This window comes from Podarcis vaucheri (genome assembly GCF_965113315.1).
Source record: "Podarcis vaucheri genome assembly, chromosome: 6".
Lineage (NCBI taxonomy): Eukaryota > Metazoa > Chordata > Lepidosauria > Squamata > Lacertidae > Podarcis > Podarcis vaucheri.
The window spans coordinates 88,675,140-88,698,854 of NC_138764.1; the positions used below are offsets into that span (position 1 = coordinate 88,675,140).

General features: G+C 43.3%; 1 protein-coding gene across 1 annotated transcript in view; it reads left to right on the forward strand.

Annotated features, from left to right (window-relative positions):
• The window catches only part of BCAS4 (breast carcinoma amplified sequence 4), a 53,439-nt gene extending 30,515 nt beyond the window's left edge, over window positions 1-22,924 (forward strand). The window contains exons 6-8 of the mRNA XM_082226593.1: window positions 13,278-14,895; window positions 15,259-15,990; window positions 22,238-22,924. Of these exons, the coding sequence (XP_082082719.1) occupies window positions 13,278-13,469 (192 nt within the window). The 3' untranslated portion in view covers window positions 13,470-14,895; window positions 15,259-15,990; window positions 22,238-22,924. The remainder of the gene's footprint in view (window positions 1-13,277; window positions 14,896-15,258; window positions 15,991-22,237) is intronic.
• Window positions 22,925-23,715: the final 791 nt, after the last annotated feature.

Genomic DNA, 23,715 nt, shown 5'->3' on the forward strand with positions numbered 1-23,715 from the left:
GAGACCTACATTGGCTCCCAGTACGTTTCCGGGTACAATTCAAAGTGTGGGTGCTGACCTTTAAAGCCCTAAACTGCCTTGGCCCAGTATACCTGAAGGAGCATTTCCAACCCCATTGTTCTGTCCGGACATGTGAGATCCAGCGCGGAGGGGCTTCTGGCGGTTCCCTCTCTGCGAGAAGCAAAGTTATAGGGAACCAGGCAGAGGGCGTTCTCAGTAGTGGCGGCTGCCCTGTGGAACGCCCTCCCAGCAGATGTCAAAGAAATAAACAACTATCAGACTTCTAGAAGACATCTGAAGGCTTCCCTGTTTAGGGAAGCTTTTAAGATTGGATGAATCATTGTATTTTAATATTCTGCTGGAAGCCGCCCAGGGTTAATAATAATAATAATAATAATAATAATAATAATAATAATAATAATATTTACAGGAATGTACATTTGTTTCCTAAGTAATCGGTTCAAAGTTAATATTTGTTTAAAATAAATGGTGTCAAGAGCATTGCAGCTATTGAAAGTAGTCCATCATATGAATTTGATATCAGGTCAGTATAATAAAACAGCGTATTTTATGCAAATATTGTAACTTTATTTCCAGCTCCGCAGTTGATTAACTTAGCATTTATTATGCCTCCCAGCAGATTTGGTAGAGCACAACCCTGCATTCCTGTTTCCGCCTGGGGGAGTGGCTTATGAATTGCACTGTCAGGCTTGCCCCGTGCTGCATTGATATCTATGAGCTACAACAGGGAAGCATAACTCGTTCCAGAGGAAAGTGGTTGGGAGTCTCCTGCCTTTTCCTGTGTCCCTTTGTAGCTGCTCCTTCTGCTGGGACTGCAGCATGACAGTGTTTTCTGCAGCACTATTGACTAAGTGTCTGCATATGTTCCAGCCATGCACAGGCAAAATTACAAAGGAAGGGCATTACATTCTTGAAGGGCCTGGTTGTGAAATCACATAAATTGGGGAGCACCCCACTTAATAGGGAGGCCATGCAGGAAGGGGGGTGGGTGGAGAGAGAGAGAGACTCATCCTGGAAATTGCTCAGGGCTGCTGCACAGCCTGCCCGCCTGCCTGAGGGCAGGCAGTGCATGCAGCAGCTGGCCAGGATCGGTGCAGAGGCAGGGAGAAGATGCACCACTGATCAGTTGAAGGCCACCTTCTCTCCCTCAACCAGCAGTCCCAAGTAAGGGAAGGGCAATTTATATATTTATTTCACAGCATCCCACATAAATGTGGTTGTGTGCGAGTGGAATGCACATAGGGGGCAGAGCTGTAGTTAAATGTCTGGCATTCGGTTGCATGTTCCTGTCACGTGAATGGATTCGTTGCTGATACAGGAGAAGATAATGTTCTACTACTGTGCTTTAACTAGAACAACAGTAGCAAGGATTGTCGTGTTCTGGGACTGATTGCCCTCGATGAAATAAATCGGCGCAGCGCCAACAATGTTTACATTATCATTAAAGATATTCCCTGCTACTTAGCTTCCCCACCCCTCCCTCACCCCGTTTGTCTGCTTGTCAACATTTTATGCTCTGAGGCTAGATCTCTAATTCTGTTTCTCTGTCTCAGTTCCAAATGATATGTGGATCTCAAGTCAGTCCCACCACTGCTATTTTGGTTTGTTTTATAGGCGGGGGGGGGGGGGGGAGAGGTTTCTGTCAATTCAAGAGGAATTTCAAATTATGTATGGGGAAAGGTGGGCTTTTTCTTCCCATCATTTCTTTTAGAATTTGGGGCCATTCAGTGAAACAAGAAAAAAAAATGTAGTTTTTAAAATGGCACGTAAGTAAACCATGGCATTCACTGTGCAAGTTACAGTGGTGACCACTAACTTTTATGGCTTTGAAAGGGGATAAGACACATCATAATGCTTATATGCTACCTACAGGTTCAGAGGCAGTATACTTATGAGTTACAGTGGTACCTCAGGTTAAGTACTTAATTCGTTCAGGAGGTACGTACTTAACCTGAAACTGTTCTTTACCTGAAGCACCACTTTAGCTAATGGGGCCTCCTGCTGCCGCCGTGCTGCTGGAGCACGATTTCTGTTCTCATCCTGAAGCAAAGATCTTAACCTGAAGCACTATTTCTGGGTTAGCGGAGTGTGTAACCTGAAGCATATGTAACCCGAGGTACCACTGTACTGTGCTAGGGTACAGCAGTAGCAGAGGCTGTTATCCTGTCTGTGGTCCTAAGGCCTCTGGCAGGTCTCTGTGGGAGACAAGATGCTAAACTCTAGTTCCAGCTTCCTCAAACTCAACCCTCCAGATGATCCCTAGCTAGCAGGACCAGTGGTCAGGGATGATGGGAATTGTAGTCTCAAAACATCTGGAGGGCCAAGTTTGAGGAAGCCTGCTCTAGTTAGATATGGTCTGATCTAGCAAGGGGATTCCTAATTTTCAAAAATCTTCTGAATAGACTTGTGGCAAAAGAGGGGAGAAGTTTGTGAATTTAATATGTGTTTTTTTTTCTTTAAAGAAAAGTTAACTAAGAATCACTCAATCGTGGGATAGTGTTATGTGGGGTGGGGTGTAACCACTTCTTAAAACGTAACTGCTTAAGCCTTTATTTAAAATGAATTTACTTTTTAATGCAAAAGACAGTTAATCTGTGGAACTCATTGGTACAAGATGTTTTACCTGTGAATGCTGTAACAGGAAATGGTTAGACTTAATAAAAAGTGAGCCTGCTAACGATCGTGCCAGTGGCATTATAGATCAAGTTTCATGACCCACCCAGCAGAACTAGCAAAAATGCGAAAGTGAAGCGTACGAGAGACCTGTGAATCACATGAGTGCTCAAAGAGTTGTGTTAATAACAATAAAGAATTACTGCTAGGGGTTTATAGGCTGGTCTGGTACGTTGTTGGAATCGCAATTTGTGGCTAAATGAGCCATAGTTTTGAGCCATAATGACACCCCTTAGGTGTCCATTACTTTGTATTTTCCAATTTTGGCTGGAAACTTGCACCCATAATGAAAGCTAATATGTACGAAGAGGAACTCCAGAAACCTCCACCCCAGACACATCTTAAAGTGATATGTTTCCTGAAAATCATTTAAATGATTCATTTGGAAAGGGCAGTGGCACAGCTTTGAGTTTGTGGTGCAGTATAGTAAATACTAAAATTCCCTCCCAGAGTGTATTGGCGCACATCTGCATGGATTGTACAGCTCTGCTTCTAGCTAGGATTTCACTTTAGCCCTTCCTCTCGCAGTCTGGTCTGGGGAGTTGATTGCTGCCTTCCTGTCTCGCCCTCCCCCAACTCAACTTCATGCATGCCTCTGGTTAGACCCCTCCTATGCCATTTCCTCAGTGCTGCGGCTGAGTGGTGTTACCACTTTAGGTTAGGTCAGATTAGTCATGTTTTTTTGGACACCTACCACTTTTTTAAAAGGTATTTTAGCAACACTTCTCCAATGCAGTCGCCGCCGCCTTGCTAGAAATAGAACTCTGTTGCTTTTTTGAAATGTTAGGCACTTCATTTTTCAAAGTTTAGAACAAGTTCTGAAAGCATGTGTAACTATGGGGGGGGGGAGACATCCCACATCTCAAATTCTGGTTCACAAGACAGATTGATAATGGCAAACTCATATAGTAAATTTGCCGTTCTATCTATGGATGCTCATGATGTTTTCAAATATTTGTTCTTGTTTGTTTTTGAGAGAGAGAGAGAGAGATTACAGAGAAAATTTGAGACACCAATGACTGGAAAGCCTTTGACGTAATTTAAATATTGATGGTTGTTTTCCAGCATGTGAATTCCATCAGTATATTATTTAGGAAAGATTGCCTGTAATGTTAGGTAATGCCCTGGGGGTCATGGCGATTTACATGAAATTTAACTTGGAACCTAACATTTACACTTGGGCAAAGACAAACCCAGCCTAATGTGTTACTAAATCCTGTAAATAGATGTATAATTTTCAAGTGATGCCATTCAGAAGAAGAACGGGAAGAGTGATAGAATGAGAAGGCTGCTTTGAGGGGTCTGTTTTTAAAGATGTGGGGGAAACACCCCCCCATCTCCTTCCGAACTCCAAAATACCAAGGGCAGCAAAGGGCAAAGATGATACAGCAGAAAGAAGCACAAAGGAACTGCAGGACTGCAGTTCCATCCCCTCAGCTCAGTTTCAAGCTCCTTTGGGGACACTGCAAGAAATACTTAAATAATTGGGAGAAAGTAACGTGGAGTAGGAACTTTGCAAAAGTTAAAGTGTATCTGAGACACATCCTATTTGCAAGTTTTACATCCTGCTCAGCTTTGGAAGCTCAGCTTTGCCAATTTTATGCTGCTCTCATGAAACACTTGCAGTGTGGCTCTCAGCGCCAAATGCAAGGATCCTTTTGAATTTTGATTGTTAGGGAACAGGCCTGTTGAATTCAAGTCCAGTGCCATTAATGGGACTAGTCAAGACTTTGGATATCACACATAGACTGCAGCCTATTTGAACCTTATTGGATCAGGGTGACTAAATGTAAGTTTCCTTTATTTTCTTGGTGGTTGCTTCCATTTGCACACATCTAATGTGTGTCTGCCTTGAAATAGTCATTTGGGCATCATTGAACTTGGTGGATGTGCCTCTCTTTGCTGCTGCTGCTGCTGCTGCTGCTACTAGTTTCACACACATCGGATCAAATTAGAGCTGGGTTTAAGACCAATATATTTAACATATAGGGATGTAAAGCACTGGTTAATAACAATTCTTTAGCTCTAACTAAATTAATTGTAGTGTTCTTCCTTTACAAGTTAATTTACCAGCTCATAACCGCAATACCCCCATGACCGCCTCTTCCCATGTGAACCAGTCCAGACCCTGCAATCATCACCTGAGTCCTTCTTTGTGTGCCTCCTCCATCAGAGGTCCAGAGGGTGGCAACACGAGAATGGGCCTTTTCTGCATTGGCCCCTCCATTTGTGAAATGCTTTCTTCAGGGAGGCTTGCCTGGTGCCTTCACTATGCATCTTTAGACGCCAGACAAAAATATTTCTCTTTAACCAGGCCCTTGGTTGATTAATATTCTTTGGCCTATTAAATGTGTTTGTGGAAGGGGGGTTATTTCTTTGTTTTTGTTTTATTATGTATTTCGTGTTGTGCGGCTTGTTGGCAGTCTGGGTGAGACTTGCTGCACCCCCACTTCTCCGATGTATCAGCTGTCCCTGTTTAGGATTATAAACATCTGGAATCTGTTACTACGAAGGGTGACTGAAGTAATGGAAAAACTACTAAATCGGTTTCCTCTTCTCTGTTTCCCCCTTCGGATTTTCAGGATTTTGACAAAGAAGCAGGAAGGTAAATATGAAAGAGGGCATGCTGATTCAGATTGCCCTGTTCTGCTTCTAAAAAGCTTAATGTGGTAGTAAGAGCACAGAAATAACATTCTTGGACAGTTACACTTTGGCTGATTTCTTTCCCTTCATTCATTTTGCTTACTATCACTATTTTACTCTAATCCTCTTTCCCCTCCCTCTCACTCTCAAGCCGAGAATAGCAACCCTATTCTGAAAGTCATGCTGTTGTTGATGAGACTTGGGATGGAATAAAGTTCTACTAGCAATTTATAGCTGTCATTCCAAAACGGTTTGCTGCCATTAGAGAACTGCTACGTAGTGCACCATGAGACTAAATTAAACAAAGGCTCTAGTGAGCCCAAAATATCAACCTTGGAGTAGGGTGCAGGTTGCACCTATGCTTTGGCCTCAGAACATTTCTAACACACCCATACCGGGTGGGGGGGGGTTCCCCTGTTGCAGCATTGAAATTAGAGTATGCAATCACACCCAATACAGAAATGCAGCAGGATTACCGCTTTCAGAGGAGGCTGTGTTTGACCATGTAGAAATACAAGTGTGAAAATTGCCTTACATTGAGAGACCAAAGCTCAGTACAGTCGTACCTTGGATCCCAAACGCCTTGCGAGTTGAACGTTTTGGCTCCCGAATGCCACAAAACAGGAAGTGAGTGTTCTGGTTTGCGAACGTTCTTTGGAACCTGAACGGCTTACGCGGCTTCCGATTGGCTGCAGGAGCTTCCTGCAGCCAATCGGAAGCCACGCCTTGGTTTCTGATCGTTTTGCAAGTCGAACGGACTTCCGGAATGGATTCCGTTCGACTTCCAAGGTACCACTGTATCATCTATACTGGCTGACAGCACATCACCACAATTTTAGAGAGAGTTCTTTCCCAGCCCTTGAACTTTCTGTGCTTTAGCACTGAGCTCTTATCTTTCCTTAAAGGATGGGGGGCTCCTTTGAGGTGAGAATTACTTATTAGTTTGGATCCCAGGATAACTTAACTTCAGGAAGTTGACAGGAAAGGTTCCCATGCTCCATCTCACCAACCCCCAACCCTATGGATAGGTATTTTGGGGGTTGTGAGTAGTTGCAGAGGGGAAGAGGAGACAGGAGACTTTCTTTCTTTGGGCTTCCTTAAATTAGCTTATCTTAAGATTTAAGCCAATGGCTTCCATTTTAAATCAGAAAAAAGGTGGCGTGGCTTTTATCTTTGAGGAACATATTGATATGAGAAACTCACTTTGGGAGGTTATTTCTTTAAAATCTCACATCACATATCTCATTTGTTGCCTGCTGCTGGTGAAGAATTGTGAATTTAATCTTGCCGGGGATTTTAATTAAATTTTACATATTGTGAATCAAAACACTACTTTTGGTGAGGGCAAAGTTTGTATTTCTGTGTCCCATGGTTTTCTATGAAAATGTTATACCGTACTTTAGGCTGGCTAGTGGTGAACAAATGGCTATGTATTGAATAAAATCATGTTTACATGGCCAAGTTTTCCATTCAGAAGGTTTCCTTTTTTAAAAAAAGCAACACACACCTTTATTCTATCAGTTGTTTAAAGTATTTTAATAGTCAATACCTTGTGAAATTTATGAACAGAGGTTATGAAACTTATCATCTTCCTGGAAAGAAGGGTTCGTTTTCAATCTGTTTTTTCTTTCTTTCAAGACTTCTGTCTAGCACCCTTGCCTTTCATAATGATAAACAAGGATACTTTGCTGAATGGAGAAATGAGATTGCAGTGTACAGAAGAGATGCAAGTGATGAATTAAAAAACCTAGATGAGACATGAGAACATTCTCAAACTCAACAAACCTAACAGAGATGTATTTGCTTTGGTTTTAACACCCCAGAATGTAAATATTTCTGCAGTCCTTTTGAAACCTACAAAATGGCAGCATGTTCCTCAATTCATAAACAAAAACTGCTATTGTTGTTGTTTAGTCGTTTAGTCGTGTCTGACTCTTCGTGACCCCATGGACCAGAGCACACCAGGCACTCCTGTATTCCACTGCCTCCCACAGTTTGGTCAAACCCATGCTGGTAGCTTCGAGAACACTGCTCAACCATCTCGTCCTCTCTCGTCCCCTTCTCCTTGTGCCCTCCATCTTTCCCAACGTCAGGGTCTTTTCCAGGGAGTCTTCTCTTCTCATGAGGTGGCCAAAGTATTGGAGCCTCAGCTTCACGATCTGTCCTTCCAGTGAGCACTCAGGGCTGATTTCCTTCAGAATGGAGAGGTTTGATCTTCTTGCAGTCCAGGGGACTCTCATGAGTCTCCTCCAGCACCAAAAACTGCTATTACCCAAACTCTAAAAACAGCAACACATTCTTATGGACCTGTTTGGTAGCAAAAAGCCCCAAGGAAACCAGTTTGTTGATAAAGCTGCATGTTAGTTTTGTGTTCTTCTCCAAAGGTCCGTTTCATGTTTCCCTGTTGAAGGACTTTATATAATATGATCAGCCGACTCATGCCGCATGGAATACCTTGCGCAGTCTTAAAACCAGCGTTCTGCAAGGGGAGCAGGAAGAGTGTAACTCATTAAGGCCTGGCTAAACCAAGGCTCACGCTTTCAATAGCAACAGGCCGGTCTTCTGCTTAAAAATGAATAAAACCTAGGCCTCCGATGGACGTTTTCAAAGGGCAACTGCTTTCAAGGAAATAATGATTTCCGGTGAGCAGAAGCACTTATGTAAGTCTCCAGCGGCATGGCGAGAGGTGGGGTGTGTGCTGCTGCATCTGCTTTTGGCTGGGTAGGATTATGGCCATTTTCTGTAGGCTGCTAGCAGCTCTCTGGCTGTGATGTAATGGTGGTTGCAGCAAAGGTGCTGTTCTTCACTGTGGCCTATAGGAGTCATAACGTTTGGCCGATCTCTCGCCTGCCTCCCAACACAAGGCATTTTCGCTCCACTCTCAGCGCACCGCACCTCCCCCAACTCTCTCCACAGAGCTTTTCCCTGAGGCAAATTTCTTGCTGTCTGGAGTATCAAATATGCACAGGCACTCCCCCCCCCCCTTTCTCTCTCCCTCCCTCCAAAGGATTTCCCAGTGTGGTGGTTGTAAGGCGCAAGCAATACCTTGAAAAGCCACTCAACTTTGCTCAGGTTCTCTTTTTTTTCCTGTGCTGTGGGTTTGCCTGCTTTGCTTCATTCAACTTTGTACATCTATACAAACAGTAGCTCCGCATAAGCTAGAAGCACTCTCTTGCCATTCCAATTTTTTTTTCCTGTGGTGAAAATGCAACATGAGCAGATGGCAAGTATTAACACACAAAACGTAATCCTTGCCCCTGGACGCTGATTTTAAGAATGATGTAGGCTTCTGTCATGGACTTGCAGCTAGTTAAGTAGTGTTTACAAGTTAATGAATTTGTTCCACTTGAAATATTTGATATGTGCTGAGGTTCGGCGATCAATGAGTCCTTGAGGAATAACAGAGGAGTGTGAAGTTTTGAAACCAGCTCCTCCCCCTCCTCTCAACACATTCATTTGTCCACAATGTAAATTACCCACTTTTAATAAGGAGATGAAAATTAATAAGGGTGTGCAAAACCTGTTCCTTTTATTTACACAGCCTTTTCTGCTTTCGTGTCACAATGGCATCACGCGATTGTGACACTTGTCCACAAAAGTGGCTATGCCGTTTTCACAAAGTAGATTTCAATCATTAATGTGCATCACATATGCTTGTCATGTTGCCCATTCAAAAACACAGCACCGTAATTTAATACAGATCTTTATCATTGTTAGCACTGCAGGTGCTGTTGACATAAATGCACAGCAGCTTGCACGATGAAGCTGCCTCTTTTATTTATTTATTTCTTTTTTTACAGATCTGGTAATATTTGTAATACCTGCTGCCATTTGGGGAAAGTGGATGTGCAGTTTTGTTGTTCACCCCGAAATTGCAAATATTCACAGCATTCCAAAACACAATAAGAAACAGAGAGCAGCTGTGCATGGCTTCCTGTACCCTAAGCTGTCATAAATCTTGCAGTGATTGGGCTCTTAGCAAATGCAGATTAAATACTATTATCATAACACGGCCCTGTATCTGAAGATGTGCTTTCTTATTTTTGATATGTTCAACTGACAAGTTCTAAACATGAAGGCACTGAATAGTGTACATTGTTATTGACCGGGCTGACGACAATCATATTTTGGAAATATGTTATGGATGGTCCCATCACAAACTTTTCAGATATCAGGGATTTGGAAACATGGACTTCTTTGGTGTTTGTCTCCTTTATTCTAGCTAGTTTTTATTCAAGAAGAAGTAGAAATAGTGCTCAGAAGCCTAGCCCCTAGTTTAAAAGGGGTGCGTTTCTCTTATATTCATACTTAAACTGAGGCAAACCTTTGGCAAAACAGAGGGTTGATAAATGAAACACATGCTATTCATTATCTAGAAGAACAGGCAGGCAGTGGCCTACCATACAAATACTTTCTTCTGTAGAAAGTAATTGTTCATAGTTGAATGGGTAATTTTATGAAAATGTTAACCTACAGACTCATCTTTCATTTTCATATATAGTTAACCTGTTCAATATCATTTTAAAGATAATTTTCCAAAGTTTCATTATCTGGCAGTTTTTTCAAAATGGTGTTTTACACATGAGCAAAACAACCAGAAGCACGACATGCAAGATAACTCTGCTTTTCTCTGTTCCCTACCCCTAAAGTTCAGTTAAATATCTCTCCAATGAAATAGAGAATAGGTTAATGACCCTTTATTGTATTGACAGTTTGCTTTCTCATGTGGTGAATATGACAAGATTTTTTTATGTTAGGAGCACAATCAGCTGAACTTGGGAGAGTAAAACTTACTCTACTTGAGTGTTACATTAGTCACACACACAAAATACTCCCCCCACCTCAAGAAATTAAAAGAAATATCTATATGTATATTATGTCGATAACCTTATTCTCTTCTTTGATTTTCTTGCCATTGAGAAAATGTGCAAACCACATTTGTTGTGACCAGCATAACACCACAGTGGTGCAACTTAACATAGCATAAACGTGATGGCATGTGTGTCATGTAAACCACTTTTTAGGATTGTCATATTTTCTTCCTTGAGAATTAAATAATGGTTAGGTGAGCAATCCTGTGCATAAGCAACTAGTGAAAGGCAAGCTGGGGTAAGTTAAGGCAAAGTAAAGTAAAGTACAGCAGACCGAAACTCTGTTCCATAGCAGGGCACAAGCCCAGCAGAAGGAAAGCAAGTGAGCCTTCAAAATAGTCTTCTACTTTGGGTTGCTAAGTCACATGGCTGAGCTGGGCAGGCTTGAGATACAGCCTCAGTCCCCACTCTCTGGTCCTACACCTGCCACACCCCTGGAATGCCCCCCTTTTGGGACATAACACTAGCCTTGGCTCAGTCAGCTTCAACTTAGATGGCTAAGTCCTGATCAGCAAATTAAGCCAATGTATCTTTGGCTGAGCCAGGGTCAAGGACTTGATACTGATGGAGATCATCTGCATCCCAATCTACTCGTCTGCATCCCAATCTGCTCATCTTGCCATAGGATTGTCCCCAAAGCCTATTATATGTACCATTCCATCAACACAGAGCATCTTTTGCAAAAAAGAGACCAGCACCTCAAGAAACTTAAAGTCTGAAAGACAAGTCAGACAAGGGAGGTGGGCATATGTTGTTGCTTTTTGAAGAAAGGTAATATAATTATGGACGCGGGTGGCGCTGTGGGTTAAACCACAGAGCCTAGGACTTGCCGATCAGAAGGTCGGCAGTTCAAATCCCTGCAACGGGGTGAGCTCCCGTTGCTCGGTCCCTGCTCCTGCCAACCTAGCAGTCCGAAAGCACGTCAAAGTGGAAGGAGATAAATAGGTACCGCTCCGGCAGGAAGGTAAACGGAGTTTCCGTATGCTGCTCTGATTCGCCAGAAGCGGCTTAGTCATGCTGGCCTCATGACCTGGAAGCTGTACGCCAGCTCCCTCGGCCAGTAAAGCGAGATGAGCGCCGCAACCCCCAGAGTCAGCCACGACTGGACCTAATGGTCAGGGGTCCCTTTACCTTTTCATATAATTATGTGTTGGTATACAGTTGTACCTTGGAAATAGAACAGAATCCTTTCCGGAAGTCTGTTCGACTTCCAAAACGTTTGGAAAACAAAGCACAGCTTCTGATTGGCTGCAGGAAGCAGCCAATTAGAAGCCCCGTCAGATGTTTGGGTTCCAAAGAACGTTCGCAAACCGGAACACTCACTTCTGGGTTTGTGGCATTCGGGAGCCAAAACGTCTGAGTACCAAGGCGTCCAGGAGCCAAGGTACAACTGTATTCAGTAATTCGTGGGGTCACGAAGAGTCGGACACGACTAAACAACTAAACAACAACAACAACAAAGATTAAAGGAAGATCAGATTTAAGGGGAAGGGAAGAGCTTCCCCACCACCACCTTTTAAACTCTGGGTTTGGACACGCCTTTATGTTTTCTTTACCAACTGATTGTTGTCATGTATTTCCTGTGAACCAAACAAATGGCACAACTTGTATGTTTTTAATGTTGTACACCGCCCTGAGATCTTTTGATAAAGGACAGAATATAAATGGAAACAACAACAACAACATAGATTGGTCAGAACAAACTACAGTTGTTTTTAGCAAACTATTAAAGTCTAAAAACTTGAGTCAGTACATCAGCACGTGAGTATCATTACATTTTCCTGCATGGATTGCAGGCCATTTTTTTACTGCACTGCAATCTAAGCTTTTGCACTAGTTGCTCTTAAGTAGCTCATTTCAAATAATCGGCGCTAATAGGCTGTTTCAGAATGGTTTTTGGTAGATGAACATTCCTGCTAACAGAAGCAGTTGAATATCCAAAGATCCCATTGCCGCAACGGCAGCTTTGCTGCGCATTCTGCACCGGTTGAGTGGTTGAGTGTTAAACCACCTTTACTTCTTTGCCCTCGTGCAATTGCACTTAACCTGCAGAACACCGAGGCTCCTGTGGCCTCTAATTCGACAAGAAAGGTGTGTGCATTTTGTGTGTGTTCTCTCCTGGCCAGTAGGAGCGAAGCTTTCCTGGCCTGCCGGGAAAATTCTAGCTCTTTCTCTTTGCAGTTGCTGTGGCCAGCGGTTGCTATTACACAGTGCTTCACTGTAGTTTACCTAGCAGAGCACAGCCTGCAGGAGTCGCCATGATTACTGCAGCTTCTCTTTCTGGCTGCCCATCCCCCATCCATGCTGCAGTGCCAGTTCTATGGTGTGAGAGAGAGAGAGAGAGAGAGAGAGTTTTCACATAGTCATACACAAGACTATTTTTATTCCCTCTTAGCTGGCTATGCTATTGCCATGTTGAATGGGCTTTTTTCTCCCCAGGATCTGTGCACCAATATTACCTCCCCCCCCCAAAAAAAAAGTTATATGGACCCCTGGGGTGTGGGTTGCAGCTGTTTAACCCTTTAATTGACAAACAGTTCTCCCATTATTTCAGGGTCCGGGTTTTCTACCTTTCTTGGGAATCAGGATGGTTTTGAGGCCAACACACTGACCTTTTTGTATTACCCCCCTCCCTTTTGGGTTCAAGTAGCAGAGTTTGTTTGCACACGTGGCTCCTTTTCATAGTGGTGTAGTGCATGGTTTGTTTGTTTTTCATTTGAAGTTTGCATTTTTCCTGCATCTGACTCCAGATTCTGGGTCATGCATTAATGTCTTATCTATAACTGGAGCGGGGATAGTAGCCTCCGTGAACTTCGTTTCCCCTCTGTGTGTAAATGTGGAGAATAGTGGCCTGCCTCCTGGTGCTGTTAATTGAGACTTTTCATTAATTGACTACCTCTGGCATCAGCTGGGAAACTGCAGCTCTGCAGCTGTCTGCCATTGTGGATACCACAGACGCAGCAGTGGGTATAAGAATAGCCCTCCACTTGGGGGACCGTGCAGCAGATGGAGCATGCTAAAGCGCCTTTTGGTTTGGACCTCAGCGTTTTCTTTTCTTCTTCCTTTCAGCGCAAGTGTGTCGTGTTCGGAGGCAGCGTTGCACAGTCTGTGTTAGAAACTAGAGCAAAACGCCCTTGCACGAAGCCCAGAGTGCCAGCAGATACAGACTGTCAAGTTGATCACAAACAGCAGATAGAAAGCAAGCAGAGGCCCTCATTTATAGACATGTCGCTTCTGGCAACGTCATATAGGAAAGCTTAGCTAAGTTTGTGGCTGAAAGGAGGAGAAGCCAGGGATCCTGAGCCGAGCAGAGGTCCCTAATGTAGGAAGGACCGCCAGATTGACCCCCAATTTCAGGTTTAGGGCTGTGTGTATTATATATATGTTTTGTGATTTCAAGTATAGAATCTAGCAACTGGTGCCTTTATGGTTTCGGAGGAAATGTCCAGCCCTCCAAAGTCTAGAACTATGTGAGACGTGTCTTAATGAAGGCTCCATAATTGCTATGGAGATGAGCTCAGTTCTGTGTAGTCAGGCGGTGGCTGGTGTTTTCCATGGCACCTGTCTCCTGCCCATGCAGCCAATCTCTATGCCGCTATTTCACATTCTCTACCTCCAATACAGATATGAAGCCCCCCACTTCTTTTCTCTCTGCTATGGGTGGAGGAGGATTTATTGTGATTATTGGAAAAAAAAACATTTTCTTTTCCATTTCCTCCCCCCGTTCAAGCCTCATAAGGAAGTCTGACCCTTAAGTGTGACCCTTAGGAATTTAAAATCCCAAATTGTATATCTTCTAAACTCATATTCCAAGTAGCAAAGGGTCATTGATATAATTTAAAGACTATATCATTGTTTACTGTTCATAAAGACATTATGCTTATTCAGGATGACTCTTTTAGCCTACCCTTACTGTGATCCTTAATGCTATATACTATTAAAGTGTCGGGTGGTTGGTTATATATCCAAATTTACTGAGTGATGGAGATGCTCATAACCTGTTGATTTTTCTCCTCCAAGAACAAGCTTCTCCTGATTTTGCATGGCAGAAAGGGCTCAGGTTACAACTTTGGTGTCCAGTGCATTGGGCTTTAGCATGGCACCAAAATTCTCTTCCATGGCACCCATTTTCTGCCTATATTTGTGCCACTACTTTTTATATGTGCTGAAGTAAATCTGCATTTCACTTTGCTAAGTACTCAGAAGGCCTCTTCTTGGCAGGTTGCCAACACCCAAGCTGTTTGTGCCATTAGTCTCTGACTCCACCTACACTGAGGTTCTTTGTAGAATGCAGTTCATGGGCAATGGCTATACAGGCCCTTCAGAATCTGTAAACGTAGGAAAGAATTTTAACAATGCCTAGTCAAGGACCGAGCTACATGTTACTTTGGCAAATGCCTGATCATTTTCTGAGATCATGTGAGGCCAGAGTATTGAACCCTTCTCCCTGCCTGCCCATGTTTTCTCTGCAAGTTCCTCTCCCCTGAGTTCACAAGCAGCAACACTTTTTGATCTTTGGGTCTAGCTTAGGGGAGAAGGGAATGAAAGGGCGTGTGTGTGTGAAAACAGCTGTGGGAAGAAGACACATTTGTAGAGAATTAGTCGTGAGCAGACGTCACATGAAGCATCTCCCATCTGCTGATGCTTTCCTATAAATGTACTGCCACGTAGGGTTGGGAATCCCAAGGTTAAAGGTAAAGGGACCCCTGACCATTAGGTCCAGTCGTGGCCGACTCTAGGGTTGCGGCGCTCATCTCACTTTATTGGTCGAGGGAGCCGGCGTACAGCTTCCGGGTCATGTGGCCAGCATGACTAAGCCGCTTCTGGCGAACCAGAGCAGTACACGGAAACGCAGTTTACCTTCCCGCCGGAGTGGTACCTATTTATCTACTTGCACTTTGACGTGCTTTCGAACTGCTAGGTTGGCAGGAGCTGGGACCCAACAACGGGAGCTCACCCCTCACGGGGATTCAAACTGCCGACCTTCTGATCGGCAAGTCCTAGGCTCTGTGGTTTAACCCACAGCGCCACCCACGTCTCTAATCCCAAGGTTACCTTGGACTTATTTAAAATATTGATATCCCACCTTTCTGTCTGACAACAGGCTTCCAAACCAGCTGATAAAGGAAAATTAACTCAATAAACAAATTTCCCATTTTTTAAGCCGGTGACTAATGAAGACACGGAGACAGATGCTGTAAGAATTCCCCTCTCCTCACTTCTTTGGTGTTTCTTACAAACTACTGTCGACTCAAAAGTGCTAGGAGTCTGGCCCTCTATACATAGAAATAGATGTTGGGTATGCATTCCTTTTGTATTAAGATATTTTTTGTTTTTAAAAGCCACTTGCCCCACAAACACAGATTGTGATATTGAAAGTATGGAATTCTTCTTGATTGAGTTTTGGTCTTAAAACAGAAGTATGAGGAGTTATATGGTGAAGCAGATAATCTTGTCTAATCCTAGAATGGTGGTTATGTGGACAGCAAAACCTGCTGATTTTGTGCAGATCTTCTTTGATGTGGCCTCTCACCTTTTTTTAACAATTGGCCTAGCACTGCTTGCTGTCACTTTGTGTTGTTAACAGACCTGCCTCTGCCAAGGTGCCCCATGTATGTTTTATTCTTTGCTTCTGTTGAGCAGCTATTAGACTGTGAACCCCAGGAGAAATAGGAACTAATTTTTCCAGCTGCTTGGACCTCAGTATGGATGTAACTTTGAAAATACAGTTCCCTTGTTAGTCTTATCGAGTGAGCACCAGTTCATTGTGATTGAATACAGCGTAGGTATTTTATTTTTGTTTCTCCGTTTTCTTAGCTTCTCAAGAAGCAGTGTTTGGGAGTAGAGATGAACAAAATGGAAAGTGAAAGCTATTAAGCAGTGTATAGGCTCCTAGAAAATGTTTCACACTTCAAGAACATGAGTATTTGTGGGTGAATAATTCTTTTATTTGCCTTGATTTAGCCTGGCGCCAGAAGTCTAGGGGTCCTAAGACAGTTGGGCAACACCATGGGTGGCACACCAAAATAAAAAAATCCCATCTGTCTGAATTGCCCCATGGTACAAAAAAAGGGGGGGACGCGGGTGGCGCTGTGGGTAAAACCTCAGTGCCTAGGACTTGCCGATCGTATGGTCGGTGGTTCGAATTCCCGCGGCGGGGTGAGCTCCCGCCGTTCGGTCCCAGCTCCTGCCCACCTAGCAGTTCGAAAGCACCCCTAAGTGCAAGTAGATAAATAGGTACCGCTTTATAGTGGGAAGGTAAACGGCGTTTCCGTGCGCTGTGCTGGTGCTGGCTTGCCAGATGCAGCTTGTCACACTGGCCACGTGACCCGGAAGTGTCTCCGGACAGCGCTGGCCCCCGGCCTCTTAAGCGAGATGGGCGCACAACCCTAGGGTCTGTCAAGACTGGCCCGTATGGGCAGGGGTACCTTTACCTTTACCTTACTGTTTAACAAGCTACTTTCCTATCTGAGTATCTTTAGAAAAAGTGCTAGTTTAGACTCAGCGACTCTCTTTGGAGTGGTCTTCAAGAATATCACTCATGCCCTTCCTGACTCAACTTCTTAGCCCATAGATAACCATTTCATTGATACGTCCCAAGCAAATTGTCTCATAGCAGAAGGTATGAAGGATTTCAAGAGTTTGGTGTTTATGGGTCATAGACAAGCTTGGAAGACATGGATTCCTAGTTGACAGTTCCAGAATGTGTGGATAATATATACTGACCCACCACTGCTTTGAACAGTATCAACAGAGTGCATTGCAGAAGTAACCCTCGATTATACAAAACTGGATAGTAATTCATGAGATGGTGATATTATTATTTATTCAATTTATATGCTGCCCTATACCCAGGGGTCTCATTTATTCTATAAATAAATCTGTCATGGAAACTTTAGCTGAGATCCCTGCATTGCAGGGGGTTGGACTAGATGACCCTTGGTTCCCTTCCAACTCTACAATTCTATGAAATAATACTAATAAAAAAGATACAAGGAATGGCTTTTACAATGGCCCATATAGTGTAATATTGACTCTGATGACTATCAGCAACATTGGCATCTCAGGCAGAAGTACCTCTCTCCCTCTCCCTTGAAAATGCTGGTGGTAAAAGTGTGAATTCTGCCCCTCATGGCTGCTGAGAGGCAGGTAAGAGGGCAACGGATGTGCTGGATTAGCAGGGGGCCTGGACTGCAAGCTTTCATGTTATTTTTAAAAAGGTGAAGTCACTAGGCTTAGGGGAGGATTCAAAGGAAAATGTGCAGGCAAACTTCTGAGTGATGTGTGTGAGATGAGTTAGGCTGGCTGCTCCCACCTTTCATTGTTTTTAGCTAATGGATGCTTGGACACCAGGTGATTGGAATGCCTGGGATATTAAAGAGCTGCTGTTTCCCTATCAAGTACATTTTTTAATTTCCCGGTTCTGGTTCATTTTCTTTCCTTTGAAATTTCTGCAGTTTAAAGATCTACTATTTCCCCTCATCTTCCTTTGCCCTTTAGCAGGACTTACTCCCAGATAAGTGGATACAGGATTGCGGTCTTGGCTTTCTTGTAAGGGGCAAAAGGGTTCAGTATTACTACAAAGCAGAACTTAAATATAGTTCTAAAGTTATGCTGTAAAGGCATATAATAGTAATAATTCTAACAAAAAATAATAATCTAACATTTTTAAAATCCCATGGCTTTGCCACTGGGGCAGAACACTGGAAAAGTGGGAGTAGCTTTTATTTTTTAGCAAGCTATTAGGAAAGATGTTGATCAGATGTGCCTTTCCTTTCTCTATTTTACCAGTAACGGGCGAATAGTAAAAGCTAAAAAGTAGAGTGTTTTGCTTTCCCTGGTCTCCCACCACCAGTGACTGGCCTAAGGTGACTCCTCTTAGGAATCAGTCTCCTGTGCACACCAACCAGGGAATAAGCTCAGCTGAATACAAGTGGGACTTGTGCATCTTAGTAAACACACAATAACCAGGTCAGATTAAGTTTGCTTGAAGTCTTGGAGCTTCATGGGTGGAGGGTAAAAAAACACTCCCTAGTACAAAGAAGCATCTGTCTGGTTAAAAGGACTAAAATTAGATGCCTGTGATACAGAGTGTAGACCTAACCAGTTCTACTCAGAAGTAAATCCTGTTGAAGCTAGTGGAGCTTCCTCCCAGTTAAGCGGGGCTAGAATTGCAGCCATTGTATGCTTCCTCCTGTTAGGAGAGTTGGTGGCTGGTTCATGGCAGAAAGTGAGTTTAGAATGTGAAACTGCGTTTGCTCACTGTTGTTTCTCAAGGTTGACAAGCTGGTTTTCAGTTGTGCTTTGCTGTACAGTATCACAAGTGGAATGTAGCAATCAGGAGGGGGGTGCTAATCTACCTGGCTTTGTTTTTATTTCTGGTGTCTCATCACCTTTTTTGCCTGTGGATACTATATTACACATATACACAGTTATTAAAAAAAAAAGTATTACCAGCCCAAATGGTTTGTTCCTTTTTCTCTTTACTTCTTCTTGGCATGTTTTAGGGTGAAGGAAAGCAGGGCTCCTGTGCCTTTAGCAGCAGTGCGGCAAGCACAAATTAGGCAAAGGGAACCTTTTCTGGTATGGAAATCAAATTATGGGGATTCAGCTGTCAACATTGTGTCTACCAAAGCAGTTCCTTCTGTGTGGCCCAGCTCCACCCGCAGAAGAGGGTGCAAATTTGCATATGGCAAATAATATGCAAATCTGTGTCATTTGTGAATGCAGAAAATGCAATCCATGTAGTGTCCTGGGCCCAGAAAAGCCTTTTGGCACTCATTCTACCAGTTAGCTTACCTTACATGAGGGTGGGAACAAGCGGCCCTCTAGATGTTGGACTACAATTCCCATCATCCATCCCTGACCATTGGCTGCGCTGGCTGATGAAATGCCAGCAACAGAGGGAGGAGTCACCTGTAGGCCAGTGCTGCTTTATGATGGATAGGTAACAAAATGCATCCATTCCCTTCAACTTGCTAGAAGAATAGGGAAGCTGGACCAGAAGAATGAAACTATGGTTAACTGGTAACCTTAATGCTTTAATGAAAGGAATGATGTGAACTTTAGGCAATATGGGGGATAGTGCCCAATCTTGTTAGTTGTTTGAACACAAAAATAGCATTATAAAGAAAGAAACTTATTCCAACCTATGGCTCAGCTCCTCAGTAGTACTGCTGCTTTTCAGAGAGAATGGCCAGCTCGCTTTGAAGAGGAGGGAGCCTGGAAGCTGCTACTCATCTCCATTTTCTTCCCTTCAGAAGCTACATAGGGCTACCTGTCCTTTCCATGTTGTTCTGATCTGAGCTGCTGCCCTTTGGGTGCAGACACTGGTCACACTCCAAACTTGGGCCTCCGGAGGGGAAGGGGAAGTGCGCTGGCGTTCTTTATCACATTTAATTAAGCCTCAGTACTGCAGAGGTGCTCTTTCCACGTTTTTGATCCGGCACCTCGGTGGGAAGGAGGGCTGCATGGAAAAAGCCGAGACCAGCAATCCTCCCGTGCACTTGCTGACTCTGAGTCACCAAGAGAAAACGTCAGGAGGAAGCCACTAGATGCTGGTTTCAGGGCTGATGTGCCACAGCCTCCACTGAGCTGTGGCGCGATGCCATTTTGCGGCTGATGAGCCAGGGGTGGGGGTGTTGGCTCTCAAACTGTGTGACGGAGATGTGCCATTATCAGTTAAACCTCCTCTGCAGCTTTTCAGGGAGGCTGTGTGCAATGATGGGAAGTGCAGCCATGCAATGCGAAAGGCAGGTTGCCGTGATGGAGCACCTTTGCCTCACCACGGATGCAAAGAGATCAGCAAAGAGCTGCAAAGGAACTGCAGTGCTCACCAGCCTTTTTGGCTCTGGCGCCAGCCGCTTGCATTCCTGCTCTGCGTTGAAGGTTTCTTGCCAAGCACGAGAGACTAACTATACCAGAAGGCGGCCATCTGAATTCAGGAACGCGCTCAGGCTTTGGAGGTGCAACCAAACACATAGCCAGTGTCTCTGTCAGAAGGGGTCTCTCTCTCTGATGCACAAATGAAAGAAAGCTACCTGCTGGGCTGGGCACTTAGGTGAGGTCCTTGGTGTCACTTTGCTACAATGGAGGTACTTCTCCAGAAGTTAAAACTGTCCCACTCTGAAACCACTGGAGAAACGGCCATTAATGGATTCCCTTGTAAGGTTAGGGAATGTTATTCAAGCAGTTGCCCACCTTGCCACAGCTACGATTTCCTTGCTACAGTGGGAGGGTCAAGTTTGATATCAACCTGTTCCAACTTTATAGCTGAATCAAATGCCTTAAATTCCACTGAGATGTGTAACCATTATGGACCTCTGGCTGTTAGGAGAGTGCTTCTGCATGGCTAAATCGAATTTATGTTTTTCTTCATGATAATAAAATATGGATTTTTTTATTATACAGGTCTAGGATTTGTGGTAGTCTCCACCGACCTAGGGTGATGGGAATGGCGAAGTGAAGTTCAGAATGAATTGCATTTTAAAAATATGTGTATGGGGGGAAATGCTAAGGGTTCTTTTAGAGGAAGCCATCAGTAACTAAAAGTTGAAGAGAAGACAGTAAAGATACAAAAGCCTTGTTGACTATTCATTCCTTTCCCCCTGCCCAGTTTCTGGAGGAGGAGATTAAGAACAGAAGACCCTCCTAATAGGCTTTCACCGACAGCTGGTAGTATAGCAGATTTCACTACCTGGTGCCTCAGTTCTCTTGTCCGCAAGTATCTTGTTAAGCTTCTTTCTTGGACTGAAGTTTCATAAAGTCTGAAAGCTGCAATCCTGAATCTAATTACTAGGAAGTCCAGCAAAACACAGTTTGACTTATTTCCAGGTAAACATGCCTAAAAATGTGCTTCCAGACTCACATTTGCCATTTGAGCAGCGCACAAGAATTAGGAATCCCCCCATCCTGTCAATCCAGAACCAGCCCCCTTCTAAACACTTACCCATCCTTTCAGTTTTAGATGTAAATGAAAGCAGAAGAGTTTTGAGTTATCATACAACAGAACAGAAGCCTTTTTTTTACTTCAGAGGCAGATAGTGCTGGGGACAGACAACTGGGGAAGGCTATTGCCTTCACGCCCTGCTTGTGAGCTTAGTATCTGACTGGCCACATTTTTGTGGGAAAACATTAGGTTATATTAGCCTGGTCTGATGAAGCTTGGTACTGTGACAAGGATGCAGATGCCTCACAGGCCAAGTTCAGAAAGTCATTAATTCCAGACTGGTCAGACTGAAATAAGGATGCATTGACCTGCATCTTCCAGTTTGGGTATTGGGGGAGGGGGGGTTAAGAGGAGTATTTCATTCTGCTTCCAAGTCTGCCGGTGGGGGCATTAGAATCCGAAAAACCCATGTTTGCCAAGCTAATACAAACTCAGTTCTCTAGCAATCACTTTCCCCAAGTTACTTGCCTAAAAGCTTACTGTTTAAATGCTAGCACAGAATTGGAACAAAGACCCGAGAGCTTAAATGTATTGAGTGTGATACATTTACAAAACAAAAGCTTCGAAAGGTACAACATAACTTGATACACCCACAGCTTAAGAGGTAGGGCTGATACAAAGCAAAGGCAGCAAGATTTGAGTTGCTTGAAGGACTTGCCACCAGGATAGGTGCCATCTTCTTCTGCACCAAATCAAACATAAGTTTACTTGATTTTCAGTAATTTAACAAAAGTTCAAGAGGTAATTCATCACAAAAGTGGTTCTTCCCATGACCAGTAAAATCTGCAGGCAACTCAAGCTTAGACTTATATCAACTTTCGTTTGGATCTCATGCTGCTACCAGGAGTAGAGAATGGGGTGTGTGTGTTTAAAACAATTTTTACCTTTAGTTTGTTGCAGCAATTGGAAATATTCAGAATTCCCAAATATATTTTTGATGCTCAGAAGACCACTTCCACTTAGGTATTCTGTACAATATACATTTAAATTTGATTTAATCTGTTAGTTAGGAGCTATTTAATTAAAATCTAATTCTTTGGCGACCAGCTGAGGGAGAACTAATGTCTTTCTTCTTTTTCAGAAACATGCCACAGCTTCGCAGCACACTTACAGCCTGCCAGAACTCTACAGAACTGAAGATTATTTTCCTATCAAATATATAGGCAGCAAGTACCAGAACCACTAAGGCTGCATTTAATCATCTCTAGCATTTGAGAGAACTTGATCTGAACAGCTACAGGGATAGAGTAAAATAGATGCTAGACCAAAGAAAGGAAGAGTGGTAATATTTCTGCCTTTTTATCTTTCCCATGAGGGAGGAATTAATCCCCAGATTTGCTGGTTTTGAAGTATTGATGGTCCTTGCGCTATGACAAAAACTTTATACAATCTTGTTACTTTGCTTCCATTTGGCATTTGAGACAGGTTTACGTAAACAAAGCAGGAATAGCACATTTAAGATGTCAAAATTGGATGAAACTTACTTACCTTAAGTACCATGGATTGCAGCAAGAAGCTATTTTCCTACTCTGTGCCTAACTGCTACAATCTTTCATTTATACCAAGGCTGTTGCAGTGTAGAAATCCTATTTTGAAAGTTGCCTAATAAAAGTGGCACAATCTTGCTTACCTCCCCCCTTCCAAATAGCACATATATTCAAAATTCTTCTGAAATGTAACTTGAATGGTTTAGTTCTGGAAAATGCTTGTTCTTGAACCAGAGCATGTTCAAAACAAGCAAATTAAAATACGTAATGCGCACTAAAGAGACCATTGCATCCAGTGTCTTGTTTTTGAGGCATGAAGCTTTGGTTACAAGCTCAACCACAAAGGTATAAGCGATCAGAAGCAGTACTTATAAGCCATACGAGGCAGACTCCCCCATATGGAACAGGGTACTGCTCATACACAGGGCAAGGTGAGGCTGCCTCAGGCAGAATCCACACGACAGCAGATCCCAGTGTAGATCTCTATTCATAGAATCATAGAGTTGGAATAGACCACAAGGGCCATCGAGTCCAACCCCCTGCCAAGCAGGAAACATTCCTGATACAGATCTTTACTTCACCCTTCCTCCTGGCAGACAGGGGGGCACCATTTTGTGGTTTGCCTCAGCTGCCAAGATGTCTTGGGCCAGCTCTCCATTAAATGCGATTTTAAAGCATTTTCTGACCCCTCTATACAAAGTACTTCCCTAAAAGGGATGAAATGAATTAACACTCATTTTAACAAAGGCAGTTGATCAGCACATGGACTTTGTGTGTATGGTTCTGCCTCTACTGAAATGAATGGTACTTCTGGGATGCCTAAATTCTGTCATGCAGCTAAGAACAAGCTCTGTGTCTTTGTATTTATACAGTGTATGTACACAACTGTTGCTGCAGATGTTGCAATTACAGGAGCTCATACTTTTAAGATCTTCCAGCTCTTTCCATTGGTTTTGCTCACAACAGCAATGGACTGTTTAGAACATTTAAGACATGCACAACTAACAATGCACATTGACACAACTATTATTAGTTTCTGGAGATGTAGATTTTAGACTGCAGAAATAAACGA